General features: G+C 42.9%; 1 protein-coding gene across 2 annotated transcripts in view; it reads right to left on the reverse strand.

Moving 5' to 3' along the window:
- Nucleotides 1-20,060, reverse strand: part of LOC139789117 (ceramide transfer protein-like) — a 220,094-nt gene that overhangs the window by 185,160 nt on the left and 14,874 nt on the right. For both annotated transcript variants that reach the window (XM_071729641.1, XM_071729642.1), the window contains exon 2: nt 17,510-17,644. In XM_071729641.1, coding sequence (XP_071585742.1) covers nt 17,510-17,644 — 135 coding nt within the window. The remainder of the gene's footprint in view (nt 1-17,509; nt 17,645-20,060) is intronic.

Here is a 20,060-nt window from a genome sequence, read left to right on the forward strand (position 1 = left end):
TATGTTTTTTCAAATTCCCATTGATTCTGAGGATCAAAAATATTTTGCTTTTACTTGGGATGGAGTACAGTATACTTTCACCAGGTTGCCTCAGGGCTACAAACATTCTCCCACGCTTGCCCACCATGCTCTGGCACAGGAGCTGGAAAATATTCCAGAAATAAAAGACAATCCAAATGTAAAAATCTATCAATACATTGATGATGTGCTGATAGGTGGTCAAAATGAGCAAGCCGTGAGAGCAACTTATGATGCCATAATTGGGCACTTAACGAGCTTACAAATAGAAATTCCTGAGGATAAAAGACAACCTCCCTCCCAAGAGACAAAATTTCTAGGAATCAAATGGAAAGGTGGGACATGGAATATCCCTACTGATACTCTCTCTCATCTAGGAGAAATAAAAGCACCCACAAATAAAAAGAATTACAAGAAATTATGGGAACCTTGCAATATTGGTGAAAGCACATATCTGACCTGTCAATCATTGCTAGGCCATTGTATGACTTGATAAAGAAACACGGACACTGGGAGCGGATTCAAAATCATGATGAGGCGTTAAAACTCTTACTCTTAGAGGCACAGACCTTTCAAACCCTGGGACCTCTTCACCCAGAGGACCCGATAACAACTGAATGGGGTTTTTCCTTCAGTGCGTTATCATATCACTTTTGGCAAGGGGGTCCAGCTGGAGCCACCAGGCCCATATCTTTTTATTCTCAGTCGTTAAAGGACTCAGAGAAGCGGTATTCAGCACGGCGCTTAAGGAGATAAGGTAATTAAAAAACAAAAGGTAATTCTGCAAGGGCCTTTTAAGGTAATTAACCAGGTATTGTCTGGAAAGCACCCTCCTGAAGGAATTTCTCAGAAAGGAACAATTACGAAATGGTATAGTCAAATTGAATACTTTTCTGAACTTTTCCAAATTGCAGAAGGTCCAGATAAGCAATTGAAAATTCAGGAACCAATTGTATCTACAAGTGAAAAAGAAACTCCTAGCCCTATTAAAGAAGCCCCAGAGTACAAAAGTGATATGAATGCATCCTGGTTCACAGATGCTCCTTCCCGAAGGGAAGGAAAAGTATGGTTTTTTAAGTCTGCTGCAATTAAACCTTCCACAGGCGAACAAATAATAAATCAAGATGAAGGAAGTGCGCAAGCAGGAGAACTGGATGCTGTTTTGAATGTATTTGTAGAAGAAAAAGCCACTAAGGAGCCTGTATATATCTATACAGATTCTTTTGCTGTCTTTAAAGGTTGTGTAGAATGGGTGACATTTTTGGAAAATAATAACTGGGAAATTAATAGAGTGCATGTATGGCATACAGAGAAGTTGAAGGAAATTCTACAAATTGCAAAACAATATCCCAATTTTCATGTAGGTTGGGTACCTTCTCATCAATCCAATTTAAAAGATGAAGCAAGCAAATATAATAACCAAGTTGAAGAATTGGCAAGAATTAATGTCATTGAAATCAGAGATGCTCTCAATCAAGGTGAAATCCAAGAATGGGGAAAATTACTAGAATGGCTTCATTGCAAAATAGGTCATTCGGGTATTTTTGATTTGTATAAAGAAGCACAATCTCGTGGTTGGTCTGTATCACGAGAACAATGTAAAACAATAATTTCCTCATGTGATTTGTGTAAAATTCGGTTGGGAGAACATCCTCTGACTGCTGACAATTTACATCTCAGAGATGGTAAAACATTATGGTCTACTTGGCAAATAGATTATATAGGACCCTTCCGAAGGTCAGGAAATAACAGTATGTTATTGTAATTGTAGAAGTTATCTCTGGATTAACTTGTGTGGAAGCCTATGCAAAAGCGAATGGGGAAAATACGGTATCTTTCCTGAAAAAGGTATTTGGAATTTTGCCTAAACCTACCAGTATTCAATCCGATAATGGTACTCATTTCACTTCCTACCTGGTCCAGCAATGGGCAAAAAAGGAAAATATTAACTGGGCATTTCATATTCCCTATCATCCCCAGGCAAACGGCATTGTTGAACGAACAAATGGGTTACTTAAAAATCTCAGACCTCATGAAGGTAAATGGGATGAGAGACTCAATTATGCTATTGCCAGGGTCAGTAATAGGCGGGGTGTAAACGGGTGTCCCAGAATGACCGCATTCTTTCCCCTGTCGCCTAATCAAGATAACAACACTGAGAAGCAGCCTCCCAGAAACTTCAGAGGAATTTTGCAGCCAGGCCAAGCTGTTTGTGTAAATTTGCCTAACATAGGTAGAATTAAACTCATTTTGCAAAATCCACTGAATTCAAACACGTGGGTGGCAACTGACATGAATGATAAATGTGGGAAAAAATCCGCGGAGGCTTAAAGGACGACACGCAGTCACCAATATGGTTAAAGTGAAGTCGTTTATTAACAGTGGACACTCACTTTATATAGAGCCTTTGTTTATATAACGATATCTTGCAGGTGGCTGTATCTTGGACACAAATTCTGTTCTCACAGAACTTCTGCTGGCTACCTCATTATCCTGTTATTCTTCTTTTCTACTGCCAGCTCCCTTATCTTTTTCCCATAGCTCATCTTTCAGTAACCTTGCAAATGGGTCTCAAGGCCCTCAGTTTACTCTAGCTAAAACTAAAGAGTCAGGATTGCTCACATGTCTGTTTTCTTCCAGACAGTTTCCCAACAGATAAACAGCACAAAATTAGCACAAACTGGATAATCTGTGTGGAATAAGGTTTAAGTTATCTTTTTCCCTATGTACTGTTAACAGATGTTTTCTTTTTGGTCCTTTGTGTAATTAGGTTTTGTGTATTGGGACAGAATGAGGTTGAATTAATGTGACTGCAGGTATCGGGTAATCCTAGGACATAAAAACAAAATGCCCCTGGTGTACAGTCTCAGACTTGGCTACTCTGAAACTGACACTGGAAGAAATTACTTACTGATGGCTGGGAGGCTAGCCACCTCTTTAGCCTAGGTAAAGTAATTTATAACATCATGATTTTTTCCATGATTGCTCCCTGATTGCTGTTACCTGTAATACATTTTATTGGTGGTATAATATCAGATGTAATTCGTATGTGTATGAAATGGGCCTATGTTATGTCCTTATGATTATTGCATTGTATCTTATTTTATAATTATTTTAATTCTTATAATTGTTATTACTATTGCTATTGTTATTATTAGTTCTCATATATAAACATCTTCTCCTTATAAATTAATTGCTAAGATTCTGTAAACGTCAATATTTTTCCTTTCTATACATGTTGTAAATGTCACTGTTGAGACAATTGCTTTGTACATGTACATACCTTACTCATATTAAGTTGAGCCTTTGTAACCTTTCATATATGCTCTCTACTACCTTTTAGACTTTACATGTTTGTAATATATCTAGATACGTTGTTGCAAAACCTTCCCAATGCTGGCGCAAGGAAAAAACAACACCAACCCAAATATATGTATATATATATGTATATGTTTATCCCAAAAACACACTCCCCTAGCCTCAAAACCCACAGGGTGAGGTGATGTGATAGGGTGAGGTATATATGATGTGGCAAATGTGTGGTACAACAGACAGTTTACCACCACCACCCCCCACAAACACACGTTAAAAATATACTGGCTTTTGAGACAGGTAAGACGAGCAGTGGGAAGAACTGTGCCAGGCAGGGCGCAGTTCCTGGTTGCTCCTTAATGGAAACCTTGGAGACGGAATCGGCCTGCTAAAAAAGCACAGATTCCAAAAAGAGCCACACGACACAAGATAACCACACAAATTGGTGACTCAAGAGCCACGGGGTGAAATGATGTAAACACTTTCAAAATACAAAATATGTCTCTCGAATCAGTTTTTTTTCTGCTCTTTTAACATACCAAACATACTCTCAATTAACAGATCTTTACCTCACCATATCATGTCTGACAGGCACCTTTCTGCCTTTGACTCCAGTTCGTACTGAAGTTCTACCATGTCTGGCACAGGAGCAATTAGTGGTGGCGTAACCTCATTTAAGCCATGATACTCTATTCTTACTTGGTCTATATTCTCCATTGGGCTTTTTCACTGGCCATATAGAACTAATGAAGGGTGAGTGAGTCCTGATGATGATCACTCTAGATGCCAGATCAGCTTATGAATGGGCATCACAGCATCTGGGTTGGTGTGATGTTGTTGATGCTCTACTGAAATAGCAATTGCCACCCGCTGCTTTTCAACTTTCAGCAACCCCACAGCAGAAGGGCCAAGCAAAGTATGCAGCCATTCTGTCTTCTCAGTCTTCACAGCTGTGATACCAAAGGACCACTGGTACCCTTTCGGGTCCTTGAAGTCATCTCCCTTGAGGTAGTCTATGCCAAAGGTACATGGAGCATCTGGGCCAGTCACTATAGGGTGCATATGCCACCTTATTCCAGTGAGGCTCACATCAGCCTTCACAATACTCAGTTCTTTAGATTCCCCCTGTCACTCCAGAAATAGTGACGGATTCTGTCCCTTTCTGATTTGATGGCATTAGTGTGCACTGTGCACCAGTGTCCACCAAGGCTTTATACTTTTGTGGCTCTAATGTGCCAGGCCATCAAATCCACACAGTCCAATAAATTTGGTTGTCCCTCTCCTCCTTCTGGCTGGAGGCAGGGCACCTCTAAGCTTGAGCACATGCAGTGCTGTCAGCACATGCGTTACTGAGGCTTGTATCCCCATTAGCAATACCTGATGTACAGGATCTTGAGTCACCCACATACTCAGAATAGGTAACTCAACACTGGAGACTTGAGCAGCCATCTTCCTACAAGGACCTCCTCTTGTATTTGCTTTACTTAGCAGCTCACATACTCTTGCCTGTAGGTCAGCAGTAGGGTTCTCATCCTACTTTTTCATTTCATCTCCATAATCACTCTGAAGACACCATAGGATACCTCTTATTGTATTCTCTTTCTCTCCATTCATTCTTGTAGGAGGGCAGCTGGCACAGTGACCAGTAGCAGCAGCGGCAACAGCAACAATCAAGGTAAGCCCAGGGACTCAGCATGAGATCCTGCGGTACAGGGGGACTTCCAAGATCAGGGAACCCTGTGCAGCCACCTAAAACCATAGTAAAAACCCAGAAGCTCGCAGAAGCTCATCCAGCCAATCAGGCAAGGCAGGGAGCATGTTCAGGGAAATTGCAGGAGATTTAAACAGCTCTAAGGAGCGCAAGCGACCTGGAGTGTGGTGAACAGGAGTGGTCAACCAGGGGCGAGACCCGGCAGTTTGCTCGAGGCAGTTCACGTGGGCAGGGAGAGCAGCAGGGCTCCTTCCTGACCTTCAGGACACATCTAACAGAGGCAAAAACCACTACCATTGTAATTGTTTATGCTTCTGGAGATAAGGTATTGGCACGCCAAAGAGCTCAATTCCCTGCAGCTGCTGGTGTTACTGATCCAGCTAAAGGCAGAGACCTCCAGCCAGACTGACCTGAAGATTGTAGGTATAGCTCTTGAGGTTCCCAGTTGCCAAAAATGTCCAGTGCTTCTCCACAAGGCTTGGATTGACAATCAGTCCTTCTGTAAAAGCTGTGTGGTAGTTGAGGAGCTGCACCACCAGGTAAAGAAGCTAGAGATGGAACTGAACAGGCTACACAGCATTTGAGCTAATGAGCAAGAGATTGACAGAATATTTTCAGAGATGTTTCAGCCTCAGGAGTCTCACACCTCCACTCCAATGGAGAAGCAGGTAGGCCCAGGACCAAACAGGGTAACTAGTCAAGAGTCTGATGATGACAAGGGCTGGAAATGAGTCACTAAACATACCAGGAGGAAGGCTCCTCCTGCCTCTGAAAATCTTACAAGTAGGGTCTTGCACCTCCTATAAAGGCATGAGAACTGGAACTAGAAGGACAGACTACTGATAAGGAGGGAGGAGGTCCTTCTGAGAAAGAAGTGCCTCCCAAAACTAAACCAACTGCAGCCCACATTGTGACCTCCTCTGCTAAGAGGAAAAGAAGGGTAGTCGCAATAGAAGACTCCCTTCTGAAGGGAACGGAGGGCCCGATATGCATATCCAATCTAAATCACAGGGAAGTGTGTTGTCTCCCAGGGGCTTGGGTAAAAGGCATTGCTGGCAAACTCCCTATTCTAGGAAGGCCCTCAAATTACTACCCATTACTTGTTATTCAAGCAGGCAATGATGAAATAACCAAGAGAAGTCCGAGGGCAATTAAAAGAGATTTTACGGCATTAGGATGTTTGGTTGAGGGATTGGGAGTTTAGGTTGTGGTCTCCTCAATCCTCCCATTAACAGGGGACGATACTCAGAAGACTAGACAAATCCATATGGTCAGTGTGTGGCTACGAGAGTGGTGTAAGCAGAAAAATTTTGGATTCTTCAGTCATGGGATGGATCTACTCAATACCTGGGATGCTAACACAGGATGGTAAACACCTATCTCAGAGGGGAAAAAAAGTTCTAGCACAAGAGTTAGTGGGTTTTTTTGAGAGAGTTTTAAAATAGCTTAGAAAGGGGTAGGGGAAAGTGGCCAATAAAACAGGGAAGATGCAAGGGCTATCAAGGAGACAGGACACATGATAGTGCCTGAGAATGATCAAGTAGGGACGAGACCCCTACCATGCAGAAAGGTACACCAACTAAAATGCATTTATGCCAATACATGTAGCATGGGAAATGAGCAGGAAGAGCTTGAAGCTATAATTCAACAGGAAAACTATGATATAATTGCACTTAGAGAAACATGGTGGGATGAATCCAACAACTGGAGTGCTGTGTTAGACAGCTTTAGGCTCTTGAGAAGGGATAGGCCCAGGAGAGGCGATGGTGTGGCCATGTATGTTAGGGAAGGTCTCGACTGTCTAAAACACAATGATGCTGATGATAGGGTTGAATGGTTATGGGTAAGAATCAGAGGGAAGGCTAAGAAGGAAGATATCATGGTTGGGGTCTGTTATAGACCACACAACCAGGAAGAAGAGGTTGATGAAGCATTCTACAGGCAGCTGGGTAAGGTTTCTGAATCGCTACCCCTTGTTCTTGTGGGAAACTTCAACTTGCCAGATGTCTGCTGGAAATACAGTACTGCAGTGTCCTGGTTTGGGCCACTATAAAAGTAATTTTCTATCTTCTAATTTTGCTTTCAGCTAAGTCTCTTGTAAGTAGCTGCACTTGCTGACATTAACAGCAAGTTTCTCAGACAGCGTCTGCTTCTAGGACTGATAACACTCCATGTTTATAGTTACTGCTGGAAAATGGTATGCAGAACCAAAGCCACTGCTCAGTTCCAAGGAGCATTTTGCCCTCCAGAAGGAGAAAAGGAATAAAGAGATCACACCTGCAGCCCTCCTTTATGGAAGAGTGAACAAGATAAATGACCAAAATTGACCAGAGTATTCCATCCCATATATGTCATACTCAGTATAAATTTGAGGGATCACAAGGGTCAAACCCCTTTTTCCTTCTTCCCCTGTTGCTGTTTGCTTTGGCATCCTGGGAGGATTCCATCTGTTCCTCTGCTTGTGGACCTGATCTGTGCCTGCCTTAATTAGTGTGTTCCTGCCTCCAGCTCCCAACTGCCGCTGAGCCAGGAATTCAGCTGGGAATTTCCCAGGACTGCCCTGCAGCCTCAGTGGTGACATGAGAGTTATTGGGGGAAAGGGGGGAGGAATGTGGTATCCATTTTCCTGTATATTTGTATATATTTAGTAATTTTTCCTATTTATCATTACTGTTTCATGAAAGTTGTGTAGTTTAGTTTCCAACCCATAAGTCTCTCTCCCTTATTCTCCCTCCTTTCTTTATCAGGGAGGAGAGGGAGATTAATAGAGAGCATCTGTTACTCGGTTTAATTGCCAGGCCAGCGTTAAACTGTGACAGATTTATTGGCACCCAATGAGGGGATTCAGCTAATTAGCTTGAGTCCAATTCAAATTTCGACTAATTTACCTGAATAGTTTGAATTCCAACTTCTGTAGGAGGATGCCAAGATGGCTCCACTGAGTGGGAATCAAACTATTTTCTTTGGAAATTTCACAGGGTAGGAAATTAAACTGATCATGCTGTACCTTTGGTATTCAAGGTATGTGGTATGTGTCTTTTTAGCAGGGATTAGTGTTAATATGTGGTTTATGTTGGGTAAGCGCTGCTTGAGAAAAGCAGTTGAGATATGGTCTGCAATACTAATATAAAGTGCAGTACATAGTGCACTGGTGTTTCATGCAGGGATAAAAAACTTTGTTGGTAATTACCTTCCCAGTTTTAATTTGAGGAATTATACCACTGTTTCATCTTAGGCTGAATTCACTAGTTTTTAGTAAAAAAGGCAATACGCTCATTATAGTTTTGATTCTCCTGCTTGGTGTTGTCAACATTTCTATGTATTACCATATATTGTGTCTATGTATTACCATATATTGGTGAGGAGTAAGACAACCACAATTAGGTGAATGAGCACACCTCATAAAGAGCACTGCCGTTTCTGCCTCTGCAGCCACTGCTTGCCCCCCCTCACGCAAGGGCACAACTCAAACACGTCCAGCAAGCATTGCCAGTGTTACTGCCACAGCTGCAACTGCTGACTCTACCCCCACAGAAACTGTTGCTTTTCAGAAAGCGAGCCCTGCTGCTGCTATTGCTGCAGATACCACAGCTTCTCCCCCTCAGCCCACACAGCTACTTGTCGACCCAGTGACTAGGAGAAAAGGAAAACAATGGAAATCAGAAATTAGACTTAACCCTTCAAAGTCTGAACAAGATGACCAGGTAGTAGAGGAAATAGAGGATACTGCCTCTTCTCGTAGAGCAGCTAAAGCAGAGTCTAAAGCAGAGTCATACGAGGAGGGCTCAGAATCAGAAGAATATGTTCAGTCCTATTCCATGAGGGACTTGCGTACTCTGAGAAAAGATGTTAGCCATTTTGCAGGTGAACTACTTCTCACTTCGTTACTCCAATGCTGAAATGATGGGGCTGCTACCATAACATTAACTCAGAGAGAAGCCAGGCAGTTGGGATCCCTGGCCAAAGATGCAGGTATTGATCGGGCGTTTGGGGAAAAGGCCAGAACCACCAGCCTGTGGAAGCGACTCTTGCCATCTGTGAAGGAGAGATATCCCTATAAAGAGGAAATGGACTGCCCGCAGGTCAAAGCGCCCATGCTTGAAAAAGCTATCAGGTATCTGGAACTGTATCTAGCTATGCAAGATGTTATCTATACTGATGATGACATTGAAGATGCTTATCACATGCCATACCCTAAGCCTATGATGCAAAGGTTTGTGCATGCTGCACCACCACCATTTAACCATACACTATCGGTAATGTTATGGGTTCCTGGAGATTTGGAAACAATTGTGGGTGATGTGATTAAAACAGCACGAGAATGTGAAGATGCTGTCACGGCTCCTCATTGTGCCTGTGTCTCAGCTATAAAGGGAACAGCTGAGAAACTGCATTCACCCTCTTTTCCTCAGATAGGAGGAGACAACATTGCAGCCATTAAGTGAAAATGCCCTCCTATGAGACAGAATCGAGAGAAACAGAATTTAATAAGAGGAATCCTGTTGGGAGACTTTCTGGACCAAAACGGATATGTGAGCAATCCTGACTGTTCAGCTTTGACCAGAGCGAGCTGGGGGCCTTGAGGCCCAGCTGCAAGGTTACTGAAAGATCAGCTATGTGCAAAAGATAAGGGAGTTGGCAGTAGAAGAGAAGAATAACAGGCTGGGAAATCATCTCACAGACAACACATAAAGAGTTGTACTTAACCCGTTAAATAATGCACTGTGGCGTACGAGAGATGTGTTGTACCAATCCGCAAAATGTTTGCATTATTGTTATCTGCCTGCCTGTGTATAAAAGGGCTACTGCTGCTCCCAATAAATGGCAATACTTGGATTACATTAACCTGTGTGTTGTCCACGGATTCTCCTGCAGAATCCTATGAACACTCCTGAGTATGGAGAGGACATGAAAAAGTGGGACCAGAAACCTACTGCTGTCCTACAGGTACAAGTATGTAAGTCACAGAGTAAGGCAAATGCAAAAGGAGGTCCTTCTAAAAAGATGGCTACTCAAGTCTCCAGTATGGAGGTACCCAATTCAAATATGTTGGTGACTCAAGATCCCTCTACATCAGATGTGAGTAATGGGGATGCAAGCCCCAGTAATGTATGTACTGACAGCACTGCATGTGCTCAAGCTTAGAGGTGCCCTGCCACCAGCCACGTGGAGGAGAGGGACAACCGAATTTATTGGATTGTGTGGACTCGATGGCCTGGCACACATTAGAGCCGCAAAAGTATAAAGCCTTGGTGGACATCGGTGCACAGGGCACCCTAATGCCATCGAATCAGAAAGGGACAGACTCCATCACTATTTCTGGAGTGACGAGGAATCTAAAGAACTGAGTATTGTGAAGGCTGATGTGAGCCTCCCTGGAATAAAGTAGCATAAACACCTTATAGTGACTGGTCCAGATGCTCCATGCATCCTTGGTGTAAACTACCTCAAGGGAGGTGACTTCAAGGACACAAAAGGGTACCAGTGGTTCTTTGGTATCACAGCTGTAAAGACTGAGAAGACAGAATGGCTGCATACTTTGCTTGGCCTTTCAGATAAATCCTCTGCAGTGGGGTTGATGAAAACTAAAAACAAGCACATGCCAATTGCTACTTCAATAGTGCATGGACAAAAATATCACACCAAGAGAGATGCTGTGATGCCCATTCACAAGGTGATCCGGCAACTAGAAACAAGGAGTGATCAGGACTCACTCACCCAACCCTTCAGTAGTCCTATATGGCCAGTGCGAAAGCCTAATGGAGAGTGGAGGCTGACAGTGGAATACTGTGCCCTAAATGAGGTTACACCACCACTAAGTGCTGCTGTGCAGGACATGCTAGAACTTCAGTATGAGCTGGAGTCAAAGGCAGACAGGTGGTACTGACTTGTGGAAAACGACTCTACAACTTGGAAATTATAGAAAGGGGTGTGTTTATTCAGCGCTGGGTGCACAAGGGGATAATTCCTTTGAAATCCATGCACACCAATCTCACAATTAGGCTTTTGTTACATACACTGAAGTTTTACATATTCATTAGATTTCACAATACAGCTATACGTATGTATAGCCTACTCCCGCTTTGTATTCAAATTAGTCCCAAGAGGTCATTTTCATAATCTCCTCCCTCCTGTGCTTGCGTAGTCTCTCCTCGTGGCGGGAGTCATGGGGATGAAATAAAAATGCAGCAAAGGTCTTTCTCTGGGTAAACTTTCCACCTCTTCTTCTTGGGGCATGTGCATTTCTTCAGTCTTCAACCAAGCCGACAACATGTTCTGTTTCTTATCTCAAGACTGCTATAGTTATCAATTTACCACATATATTTCCCTTATAAGGTGATGAATACCTCAAAAATTTCTTAGCTACTATTAAACAAACATTCTGTGTTAGCTCCTACCATGTCAATATGACCCCTAGACAATTACTAGCAGGCATTTTATAATAGCCCTTACATCAGTATGCTACTATTGACAGTGCTAATGCATTTTCTGCTATTCCTCTAGCACCAGAATGCAGGACACAGTTTGCTTTCACCTAGAGAGGTGTCCAGTACACCTGGAACTGACTGTCCCAGGGGTGGAAACACAGCCCTACCATCTGCCATGGACTGATCCATGATACCTTGGAAAAGGGTGGAGATCCAGAACATCTACAGTACATCGATGACATCATTGTGTGGGGTGACACAGCAAAGGAAGTCTACGAGAAAGGTAAGAAGATAATTGAAATCCTTCTAGAGGCTGGTTTTGCTATTAAAAGGAGCAAGGTCAAGGGACCTGGACAAGAGATACAGTTTCTGGGAGTTAAGTGGCAAGATGGACGTCGCCACATCCCAATGGACGTGATTAACAAAATAACAGCTATGGCCCCACCAACTACCAAAAAGGAAACTCAGTCCTTCTTAGGAACTGTTGGTTTCTGGAGGATGCATATTCCTCTTTATAATCAGATTGTGAAACCTCTCTACGAGGTTACACGGAAGAAGAAAGACTTTAAATGGGGCTCAGAACAACAAGCTGCTTTTGAGAGTATTAAACAGGAGATTGTGCAGGCAATGGCCCTTGGACCAATTCGAACAGGGCCAGACATTAAAAATGTTCTTTACACCGGAGATGGAGGTGATGGTCCTACATGGAGCCTCTGGCAGAAAGCTCCAGGAGAGACTCGAGGCCGACCTCTTGGATTTTGGGGTCGAAACTACAAAGGCTCTGAAGCCAACTACACAGCCACTGAAAAAGAGATACTGGCCGCATACAAAGGAGTTGGAGCTGCTTCAAAAGTGATTGGTACTGAAGCACAGCTCCTCCTGGTGCCACGATTGCCTGTACTGGGTTTTATGTACACAGGTAGAGAATCTTTCCATCATGCTACCGATGCTACCTGGAGTAAATGGATTGCTTTACTCTCACAGAGAGCTATAATAGGAAGACTCGATCGTCCAGGAATTGTAGAAGCAATAACACATTGGCCAGAAGGCAAACACTTTGGAATGCCACCAGAAAAAGTGGTAAAACAGGCTGAAGAAGCCCCACCGTACGACCAACTACCAGAGAATGAGAAACAATATACTCTTTTCACTGATGGATCCTGTCGTCTGGTAGGAGGCCATCGAAGGTGGAAAGCTGCCGTATGGAATCCTACACGACTAGTTGCAAAAACAGATGGAGATGGTGAATCAAGTCAATTTGCAGAGGTAAAAGCCATCCAATTGGCTTTGGACATTGCTGAACAAGAAAAGTGGCCGAGACTTTATCTCTATACTGACTCATGGATGGTAGCAAATGCCTTATGGGGTTGGTTAAAGCAGTGGAAACCAAACAAGTGGCAACGTAGAGATAAACCTATCTGGGCTGCTGAACCGTGGAAAGACATTGCTGCTAGGTGAGAGAAACTTGATGTAAAAGTACGTCACGTAGATGCCCACGTACCTTCATATTGAGCTACTGAGGAACATCAAAACAACCAACGAGCAGATGAAGCTGCTCAAGTGTTCCAAATAGATCTGGACTGGGACCATAAAGGTGAACTGTTTTTAGCCAAATGGGCCCATAATGCTTCAGGTCATCAAGGCAGGGATGGAAACATATCCTGTGCCTCATGCCACAGCCCACAACACTATTCTGGGCCTAGAGAAACAAGTCTTGTGGAGACATGGTACACCAGAAAGAATTGAGTCAGATAACGGAACTCATTTCAAAAATAGTCTTATAAATAACTGGGCTAAAGAACATGGTATTGAGTGGATATACCATATCCCCCATCATGCACCAGCCTCAGGTAAAATTGAAAGGTACAATGGACTGTTAAAAACTACCTTAAAGGCAATGGGTGGTGGAACTTTTAAAAACTGGGACAAGCACTTGGCAAAAGCTACCTGGTTAGTTAATACCAGGGGTTCCATCAATCGAGCTGGTCCTGCTCTGTCAGATCTTCTACACACAGTAGATGGGGACAAAGTGCCTGTGGTGCATGAAAAGAATCTGCTAGGGAAAACAGTTTGGGTTTATCCTGCCTCGGGCAAAGGCAAACCCATTCGTGGGGTTGCTTTCGCTCAAGGGCCTGGACATACCTGGTGGGTGATGATAAAAGGTGGAGAAGTACAATGTGTACCACACGGGAATCTAACATTAGGTGAGAATTCCTAATTTCTGCTTGTTTATCTTAATCAGTAATGCATGGACTCTTTGGGAGTCATGAACTTGTATCCCACCTTAACTACTGTTATGTGAGTTGTTGCACAAACTAACAGTGTTCTGTGAGTGTTTTTCAGGATGATTTTGTGATGATGAAATCAGAACTAGATCCATCAGCTGGCACCCAGTAACTTCCTTGAAGTTAACATCTGCAACCTGCAACTTGTGGACCATGGACATGAACTGTGAAAATTGCTCCTTCTTTTGAGAATCTGCTACAATAGATGAGCATCTGCAATCATAGACTCATTACTTAGTGAATTTTAGCACAGAGAGGTAGTAATAATTTGTGTATAGTTATGTTTAGGGATAAGAGCGAGTAATGATTGGAGCATGACGCAAATGGTATGGAATAAGGGGTGGAATGTCCTGGTTTGAGCCAGGATAAAGGTGATTTTCTGTCTTGTACTTTTGCTTTGAGCTAAGTCTCTTGTAAGTAGTTGCACTTGCTGAAATTAATAGCAAGTTTCTCAGACAGTGTGTGTTTCTAGGACTGATAACACTTGATGTTTATAGGTACTGCTAGAGACTGGTATGCAGAGCCAAGGACACTGCTCAGCTCTGAGGAAAACATAAAGAGGTCCCACCTGCATCCCTCCTTTGGGGAGGAACGGACAAGATAGATGCCAGAATTGACCAAACAGAGTATTCCATCCCATATACGTCACCCTCAGTATAAATTTGAGGGATCACGAGGGCCAAGCCAGATTTCCTGATTTCCAGCTTCCGGCTGCCTGCCTTTCCTGCTTCCCTTTCCTTCACCCCGGCATCCTGGAAGGATCCTGTCCGTTCGTCTGCCTGTGGTCCTGATCCATGCCAGCCCTTATCTGTGTGTTCCTGCCTCCAGTTCCCAACTGCTGCCGACTCCAGGAGTCCAGCCTGGACTTTCCCAGAGCTGCCCTGCAGCCTCGTTGGCGACGTGAGAGATATTGGGGGAAAGGGGGGAGGAATGTGGTATCCCTTCTCTTGTATATTTGTATATATTTATTAATTTTTCCCATTTATCATTCCTGTTTCATTAAAGTTGTGTAGTTTAGTTTCCAACCCATAAGTCTCTCTCCCTTATTCTCTCTCTTTTCTTATCAGGGAGGAGAGAGAGATTAATAGAGAGCGTCTGTTACTCGGTTTAATTGCCGGGCCAGTGTTAAACCGTGACAAGAAGTAATAACACACTGGCCAGAAGGCTCACACTTTCAAATGCCACCAGAAAAAGTGGTAAAATGTGCTGAAGAAGCCCCACCATATAACCAAATACTAAAGAATGAGAAACAATATGCTCTTTTCACTGATGGATTCTGTTGTCTGGTAGGAAGCCATCGAAGGTGGAAAGCTGCCGTATGGAATCAAGAAAAATGGCAGATAAAAAGTTGTAAATAGGATGCCTGCGGTCAGCAAAGCAGAACAAGAATGATAAGCAGCACTCTATCGCAACGCGACAACAGGTGTGCGGACAGCAACACGCAGCCAATCAACACAAGCCACGAAGACGCCAAGACCGTATAAATGTAACGCTTTGCTTAATAAAATTGAGCTTAGTTGCTAACTCATATTGAGTCGTCTCTTTGCTCCACAAGCCCACCTCCGCACAGGATGAATATTTTAACAATTATATTTTTGCATAATTCATTTTTCACTATTGAAAACAGTTGAAAAAAACAAAACTATTCAATTTGCTACCAAACAACTATGAAATCATAAGCATTCATACTAAAAATCTGACCTAGAAAAATATTTTCTGAAAAATGAGAAAATAATCACATGGCAATTTCCTAAGTAAATTTCTATATCCTAGAGACACATGAAATGATCCAGTAGCATTCCTGAACCTCTAAAACTTACAAAAATCACTCACTCTAGCTAGAAATAATTAACATTTTATCATGTTTCAGAGATGCCATTTCACATTACAATCAATCAGTCAAATACCAATCGCAATGCATGATCCTGAATGAGAGTGGAACAACTAAAATATCAGATTTTTAGAAGTAATCCCACCAACTCCAAGTTACCAGATGTAACAAGTGCCTATTAGTAGAAAGGGGGGAAAAAAAAGTTTCTGTAAGAAGTTTCAGTATTACACACTTCCTAGTCAAAAGATAAGTAGCTCACCAACTTCCTTTCAGAAAGCACAATATAACAATACAATTCAGAAGCAACATCAACACCTCTCCACCACCACAACTGGAATTCAAGCTGCTGCAATGTCCTTCTAGACATCCCTCGGCCTGCTTCCTTGACACCACCTTCCTGTCTCTGCTTGGTTGACATCTTAAGCCTCTTGATAGTGAATAAGATGGTGACTCCACCACCTCCCTGGGTGGCCCATTCCATTGCCTAACTACTCTCTCAGTAAAGAAGTTCTTCCTAATATCTAGTCTAAACCTCCCCTGGTACAACTTCAGGCCACTTCCTATAGTCCTATCTTTATTTACTTGTGAGAAGTGGCTAACACCCACCTTCCTACAATCTCCTTTCAGGTAGTTGTAAGAAAGCAATGATGTCTGCCCTCAGGCTCCTCTTCTCGAAATTAAACATTAGCAATTCCCTCAGTCTCTCCTCATAGGACTTGTTCTCTAGACCCTTCACCAGCTTGGTTGCCCTTCTCTGAACTTGCTCCAGAATCTCTATGTCTTTCTTGGAGTAACGGGCCCAGAACTGAACACAGTGCTTGAGGTGCAGCCTCACCAGTGCTGAGTACAGGGGCATGATAACTTCCTTTATCATGCTGGCCACGCTATTCCCAATACAAGCCAGGATGCTGTTGGCCTTCTTAGTCATCTAGTCACACTGATGGCTGATATTCAGTCAGCTGTCAACCAGCACCCTCAGGTCTTTTTCTGCATGAAAGCTTTCCACTCACTCCTCCTCAAGCCTGTAGCTTTGCATGGGCATGTTGTGACCAAAGTGCAGGACCCAGCACTTGGCCTTCTTGAACCTCATATTATTGGCCTTGGTCCACTGATCCAGCCTGTCCAGGTCCCTCTGCAGAGTCCTCCTACCCCTGAGAAGATAACTTTCACCCAACTTGGTGTCATCTGCAAACTTACTGAGGTAGCACTCAATCCCTTCATCTAGATAACTGAAATATTTGTCATCTTCAATTCAGTTTGGAAGAAAAACATTTAGTGGAATAAGAACATAAGTAGTAAGATTTAACAGTAGTGCTCTAGGAAGTTGTGGTACACAGAAGTCCAGCTTTTCTTCCTCCATTAAGTTACATAACTGGACTGACTAACAGTAAACGCAAATGCTAGAGCATGCTTTTTGACAAGCATTAGTCATAATTAATACATAGCATAATTCTGAAAACTACACAAGTACTTCTTTTCCTTTATATTGTAAAGCAAATTTATTTTTATGAGATTTCACTTATATGTACGCTCTTTATTCTTACCAGCATAATGCTGGATCTTTTAGCATTAGGCAAAAAAAAGCACAATGCTTGTTTAGAGGGCAAAAACCGGAATATTTTCTTCTTGAAATAGTTTAGAGTCATGTTTAGAAAGTACAAAGAAATAGTACCCTCTCTTTCTAGTGCAAAGCTTAAGGACTGCGATGGATGCTGACCCCTAGGAAAACTTTGCCTCCTCCAGAAGCAAACTGTATCCCTACCCACAGAAATTTCTAAGACAAGAGATGAAAAAGTAAATACTGCAGTCTCAAATGAGACCAGCTTGTTTTCTTATTAGTAACTCTTTCCCCTGTTCCACAGTGTTGCACAAATATGTAACACCCCAAAATATGAAAATATGGCAGTACTGAAATAGTACTTACCGTAATCACAGCCTTGCTCAGACAGATAGAGCCTCTGCAGCCATACTCCGTTTCATCTTCTGACTTGTAATAACTGAGAATGTTGCTTTTCAGAACTACCCATCGATCCTGCCACCCATGAATATAGTTGGTCCACTGTAAAAAAAAATAAGTGAGTCAAGACCAGACATGACTCACGAGAGAGATGAGACCAGACACAACAGATGACAGTGACCAGACATGACAGACAAGATGTGATGCAACAAGACCAGACAAGACACATCAGACCAGTCAAGAAGAGAGGAAACATGACACAACTGAAGCCGCCCAAAAGGAAGCAGTCTTCGAGAAATAACGAGTTAAAACATAAAATGCAAGGCACTATAAGAAAGCTTAGCATTAGGAAAATACGGAGGTAATAAATTGTCTGAGAGAACAGGACAGGTTGACAGAAAAGAACACTAAAACTATAAAATAACATAAAATTTGGCATCAGTAGCCTCAGAAGTTTTAGGATGAGCCAAGGTCACTAAGACCCTGCCAAATGCACAAGGAGACTATCCAAATTAGGAAAAAGTTATGGAAAGGACACCAGTTCAAGAGGATGAAATACAGGAACGACCCCAAAAATCCTCCCCAAATTGAAGACCAACCCTCTAACTCTGCCTCAACTCTGCCTATTATGAATATTAAAAGTAGATGTTGCAATATAATGAATATTCATAATGGATGTTGCAATTGCTTGGCAAAATTGTATAAAAGCTGAATTGTGAGATTGCTGAATTGGAGCAGTTTGCCCAGGAAAACCTGGCTGCTCCCCGGCCGTTAATAAATACCTCCTGCTTAAAGGCTACAAACTTTGTCTCTGAGCAGTTACTCTGTCCGTGCCTTGTTTGGGGCATAAATTGGCATCATAATTTGGCGAGCCAGCCAGGAGAAACAGTCCTCCCGAGCCTAGACCCAGGGGGCCGGGACTCTCTCTGGGCCCCCTCGACTGAATTTTGTCGGAAGAGTCTCCCGGACCCCTCGGGCCTACGTGCATCGGTGGACAAGGACCTCCTGCTCCAAATTAAGAGGTATTTATCCTTTAAGATAAAGCGCTTTGTTGAGAAGCGGGGGTAAGACATTACCGCCCGAAGGGAAGCCGAGGGGACGCCCTGGCATTAATCCCTGCTGGGTTAGAGGCCCATAGAGAGAAGCAGGTTAGAGTCCTGCCGGAGCAGTGTCTTGTGTGCTCTCCGAAGCGGGTTAGAGTCCTGCCGGAGCAGTGTCTTGTGTGCTCTCCGAAGTGGGTTAGAGTCCTGCCGGAGCAGTGTCTTGTGTGCTCTCCGAAGCAGGTTAGAGTCCTGCTGGAACGGAGTCTTATGTGTTCTCCTTTTACCTTGATGTCCTTGGTTTATTTTTTTGTTGTGTGAAATATTGTTCGATAAGGTGTTTAAGACCGTAAGGTTGTGATTTAAGGGTTAAGGATACAGACAGTTTATAACTAAGGATGGTCATTAACTAATCTAGGATTGCTTTCTAGGTCCGGGAGTGTGTCCAAGAATCTCTCTTGGGAAAAAGGTTTTGGAATATGGAGAATTTCTTATTAACATGTAGCTTGAAATTTAAAGCTTGCAGCGGTGTCCTGTGGCTATGTGATAACACAGATCGGATATCCAACAGCAAACCAGTATCTCACAGTCCGCAATCGACATCCTGTGACCTTACTTGGTAAAGCAGTCTGTTCAGATATAAACCAGAAGGTAGGAATGTTTATATAAAGTGTGCAAGTATGAGTGAGAGTGACTGAGACACAGCATCGCTGCAAAGTGAGTGGGGAGTCCAGCTCTACGGTTCCTGTTCTTCGCGAGAAGCCAGGCTAGAGACGGACGAAGTGATTGAAAATCACGTGCATGAAGTGATGAAACAAAGCAAGATATAGTACTTACGGGTAGGAGTTCGACCCGGTTAAACAAAGAGACATAAATCCAGAGAATAGTAATGGGAAGCCAACAAAGTAAAGATGTAAATATGAAAACCCCCTTGGGATGTATCCTGAAACACTGGAAAGATTTAGGAGGCATTCCAGGGAGGAACATAAGTAAAAAGACACTTTTAAAATACTGTACACAGTGGTGGCCTTTGTATAAGTTAGACGGAGATGAAAAAATGGCCACCGGAAGGAACAATTAATTATAACAGAATCTTACAATTCATGCTGTTCCTCCGCCGGCTAGGCAAATGAGATGAAGTGATGTATTGCGATGTGGTTTTTTTTTTCCTAAGAAATAAACTGGAGTGACAGAAGGAATGTGGGATAAGTGTGGCACCTCAGGATCCCCTAGTACTAGCCTTAGAAAAGGATAAGAAAAACTTAAAACTTAAGGAACGCTGCTGTGATGCCTGTAGTATCGGACAACAGTGCCTCAAATTAATAAGAAGGGACAGTGGAAAAGAGAGTGAAGTAAGCCTGTGGGAATATCAGCCATTTGCCCCAGGATATGGAGTGCCTCCTCCCAGACTGGGAGAAGGTGAAAAAGAATCAGACTTTTTGATTGATACAGGAGCAACATTTTCGGTTTTAAATCAG

Source organism: Heliangelus exortis, chromosome W (genome assembly GCF_036169615.1).
Source record: "Heliangelus exortis chromosome W, bHelExo1.hap1, whole genome shotgun sequence".
NCBI lineage: Eukaryota > Metazoa > Chordata > Aves > Apodiformes > Trochilidae > Heliangelus > Heliangelus exortis.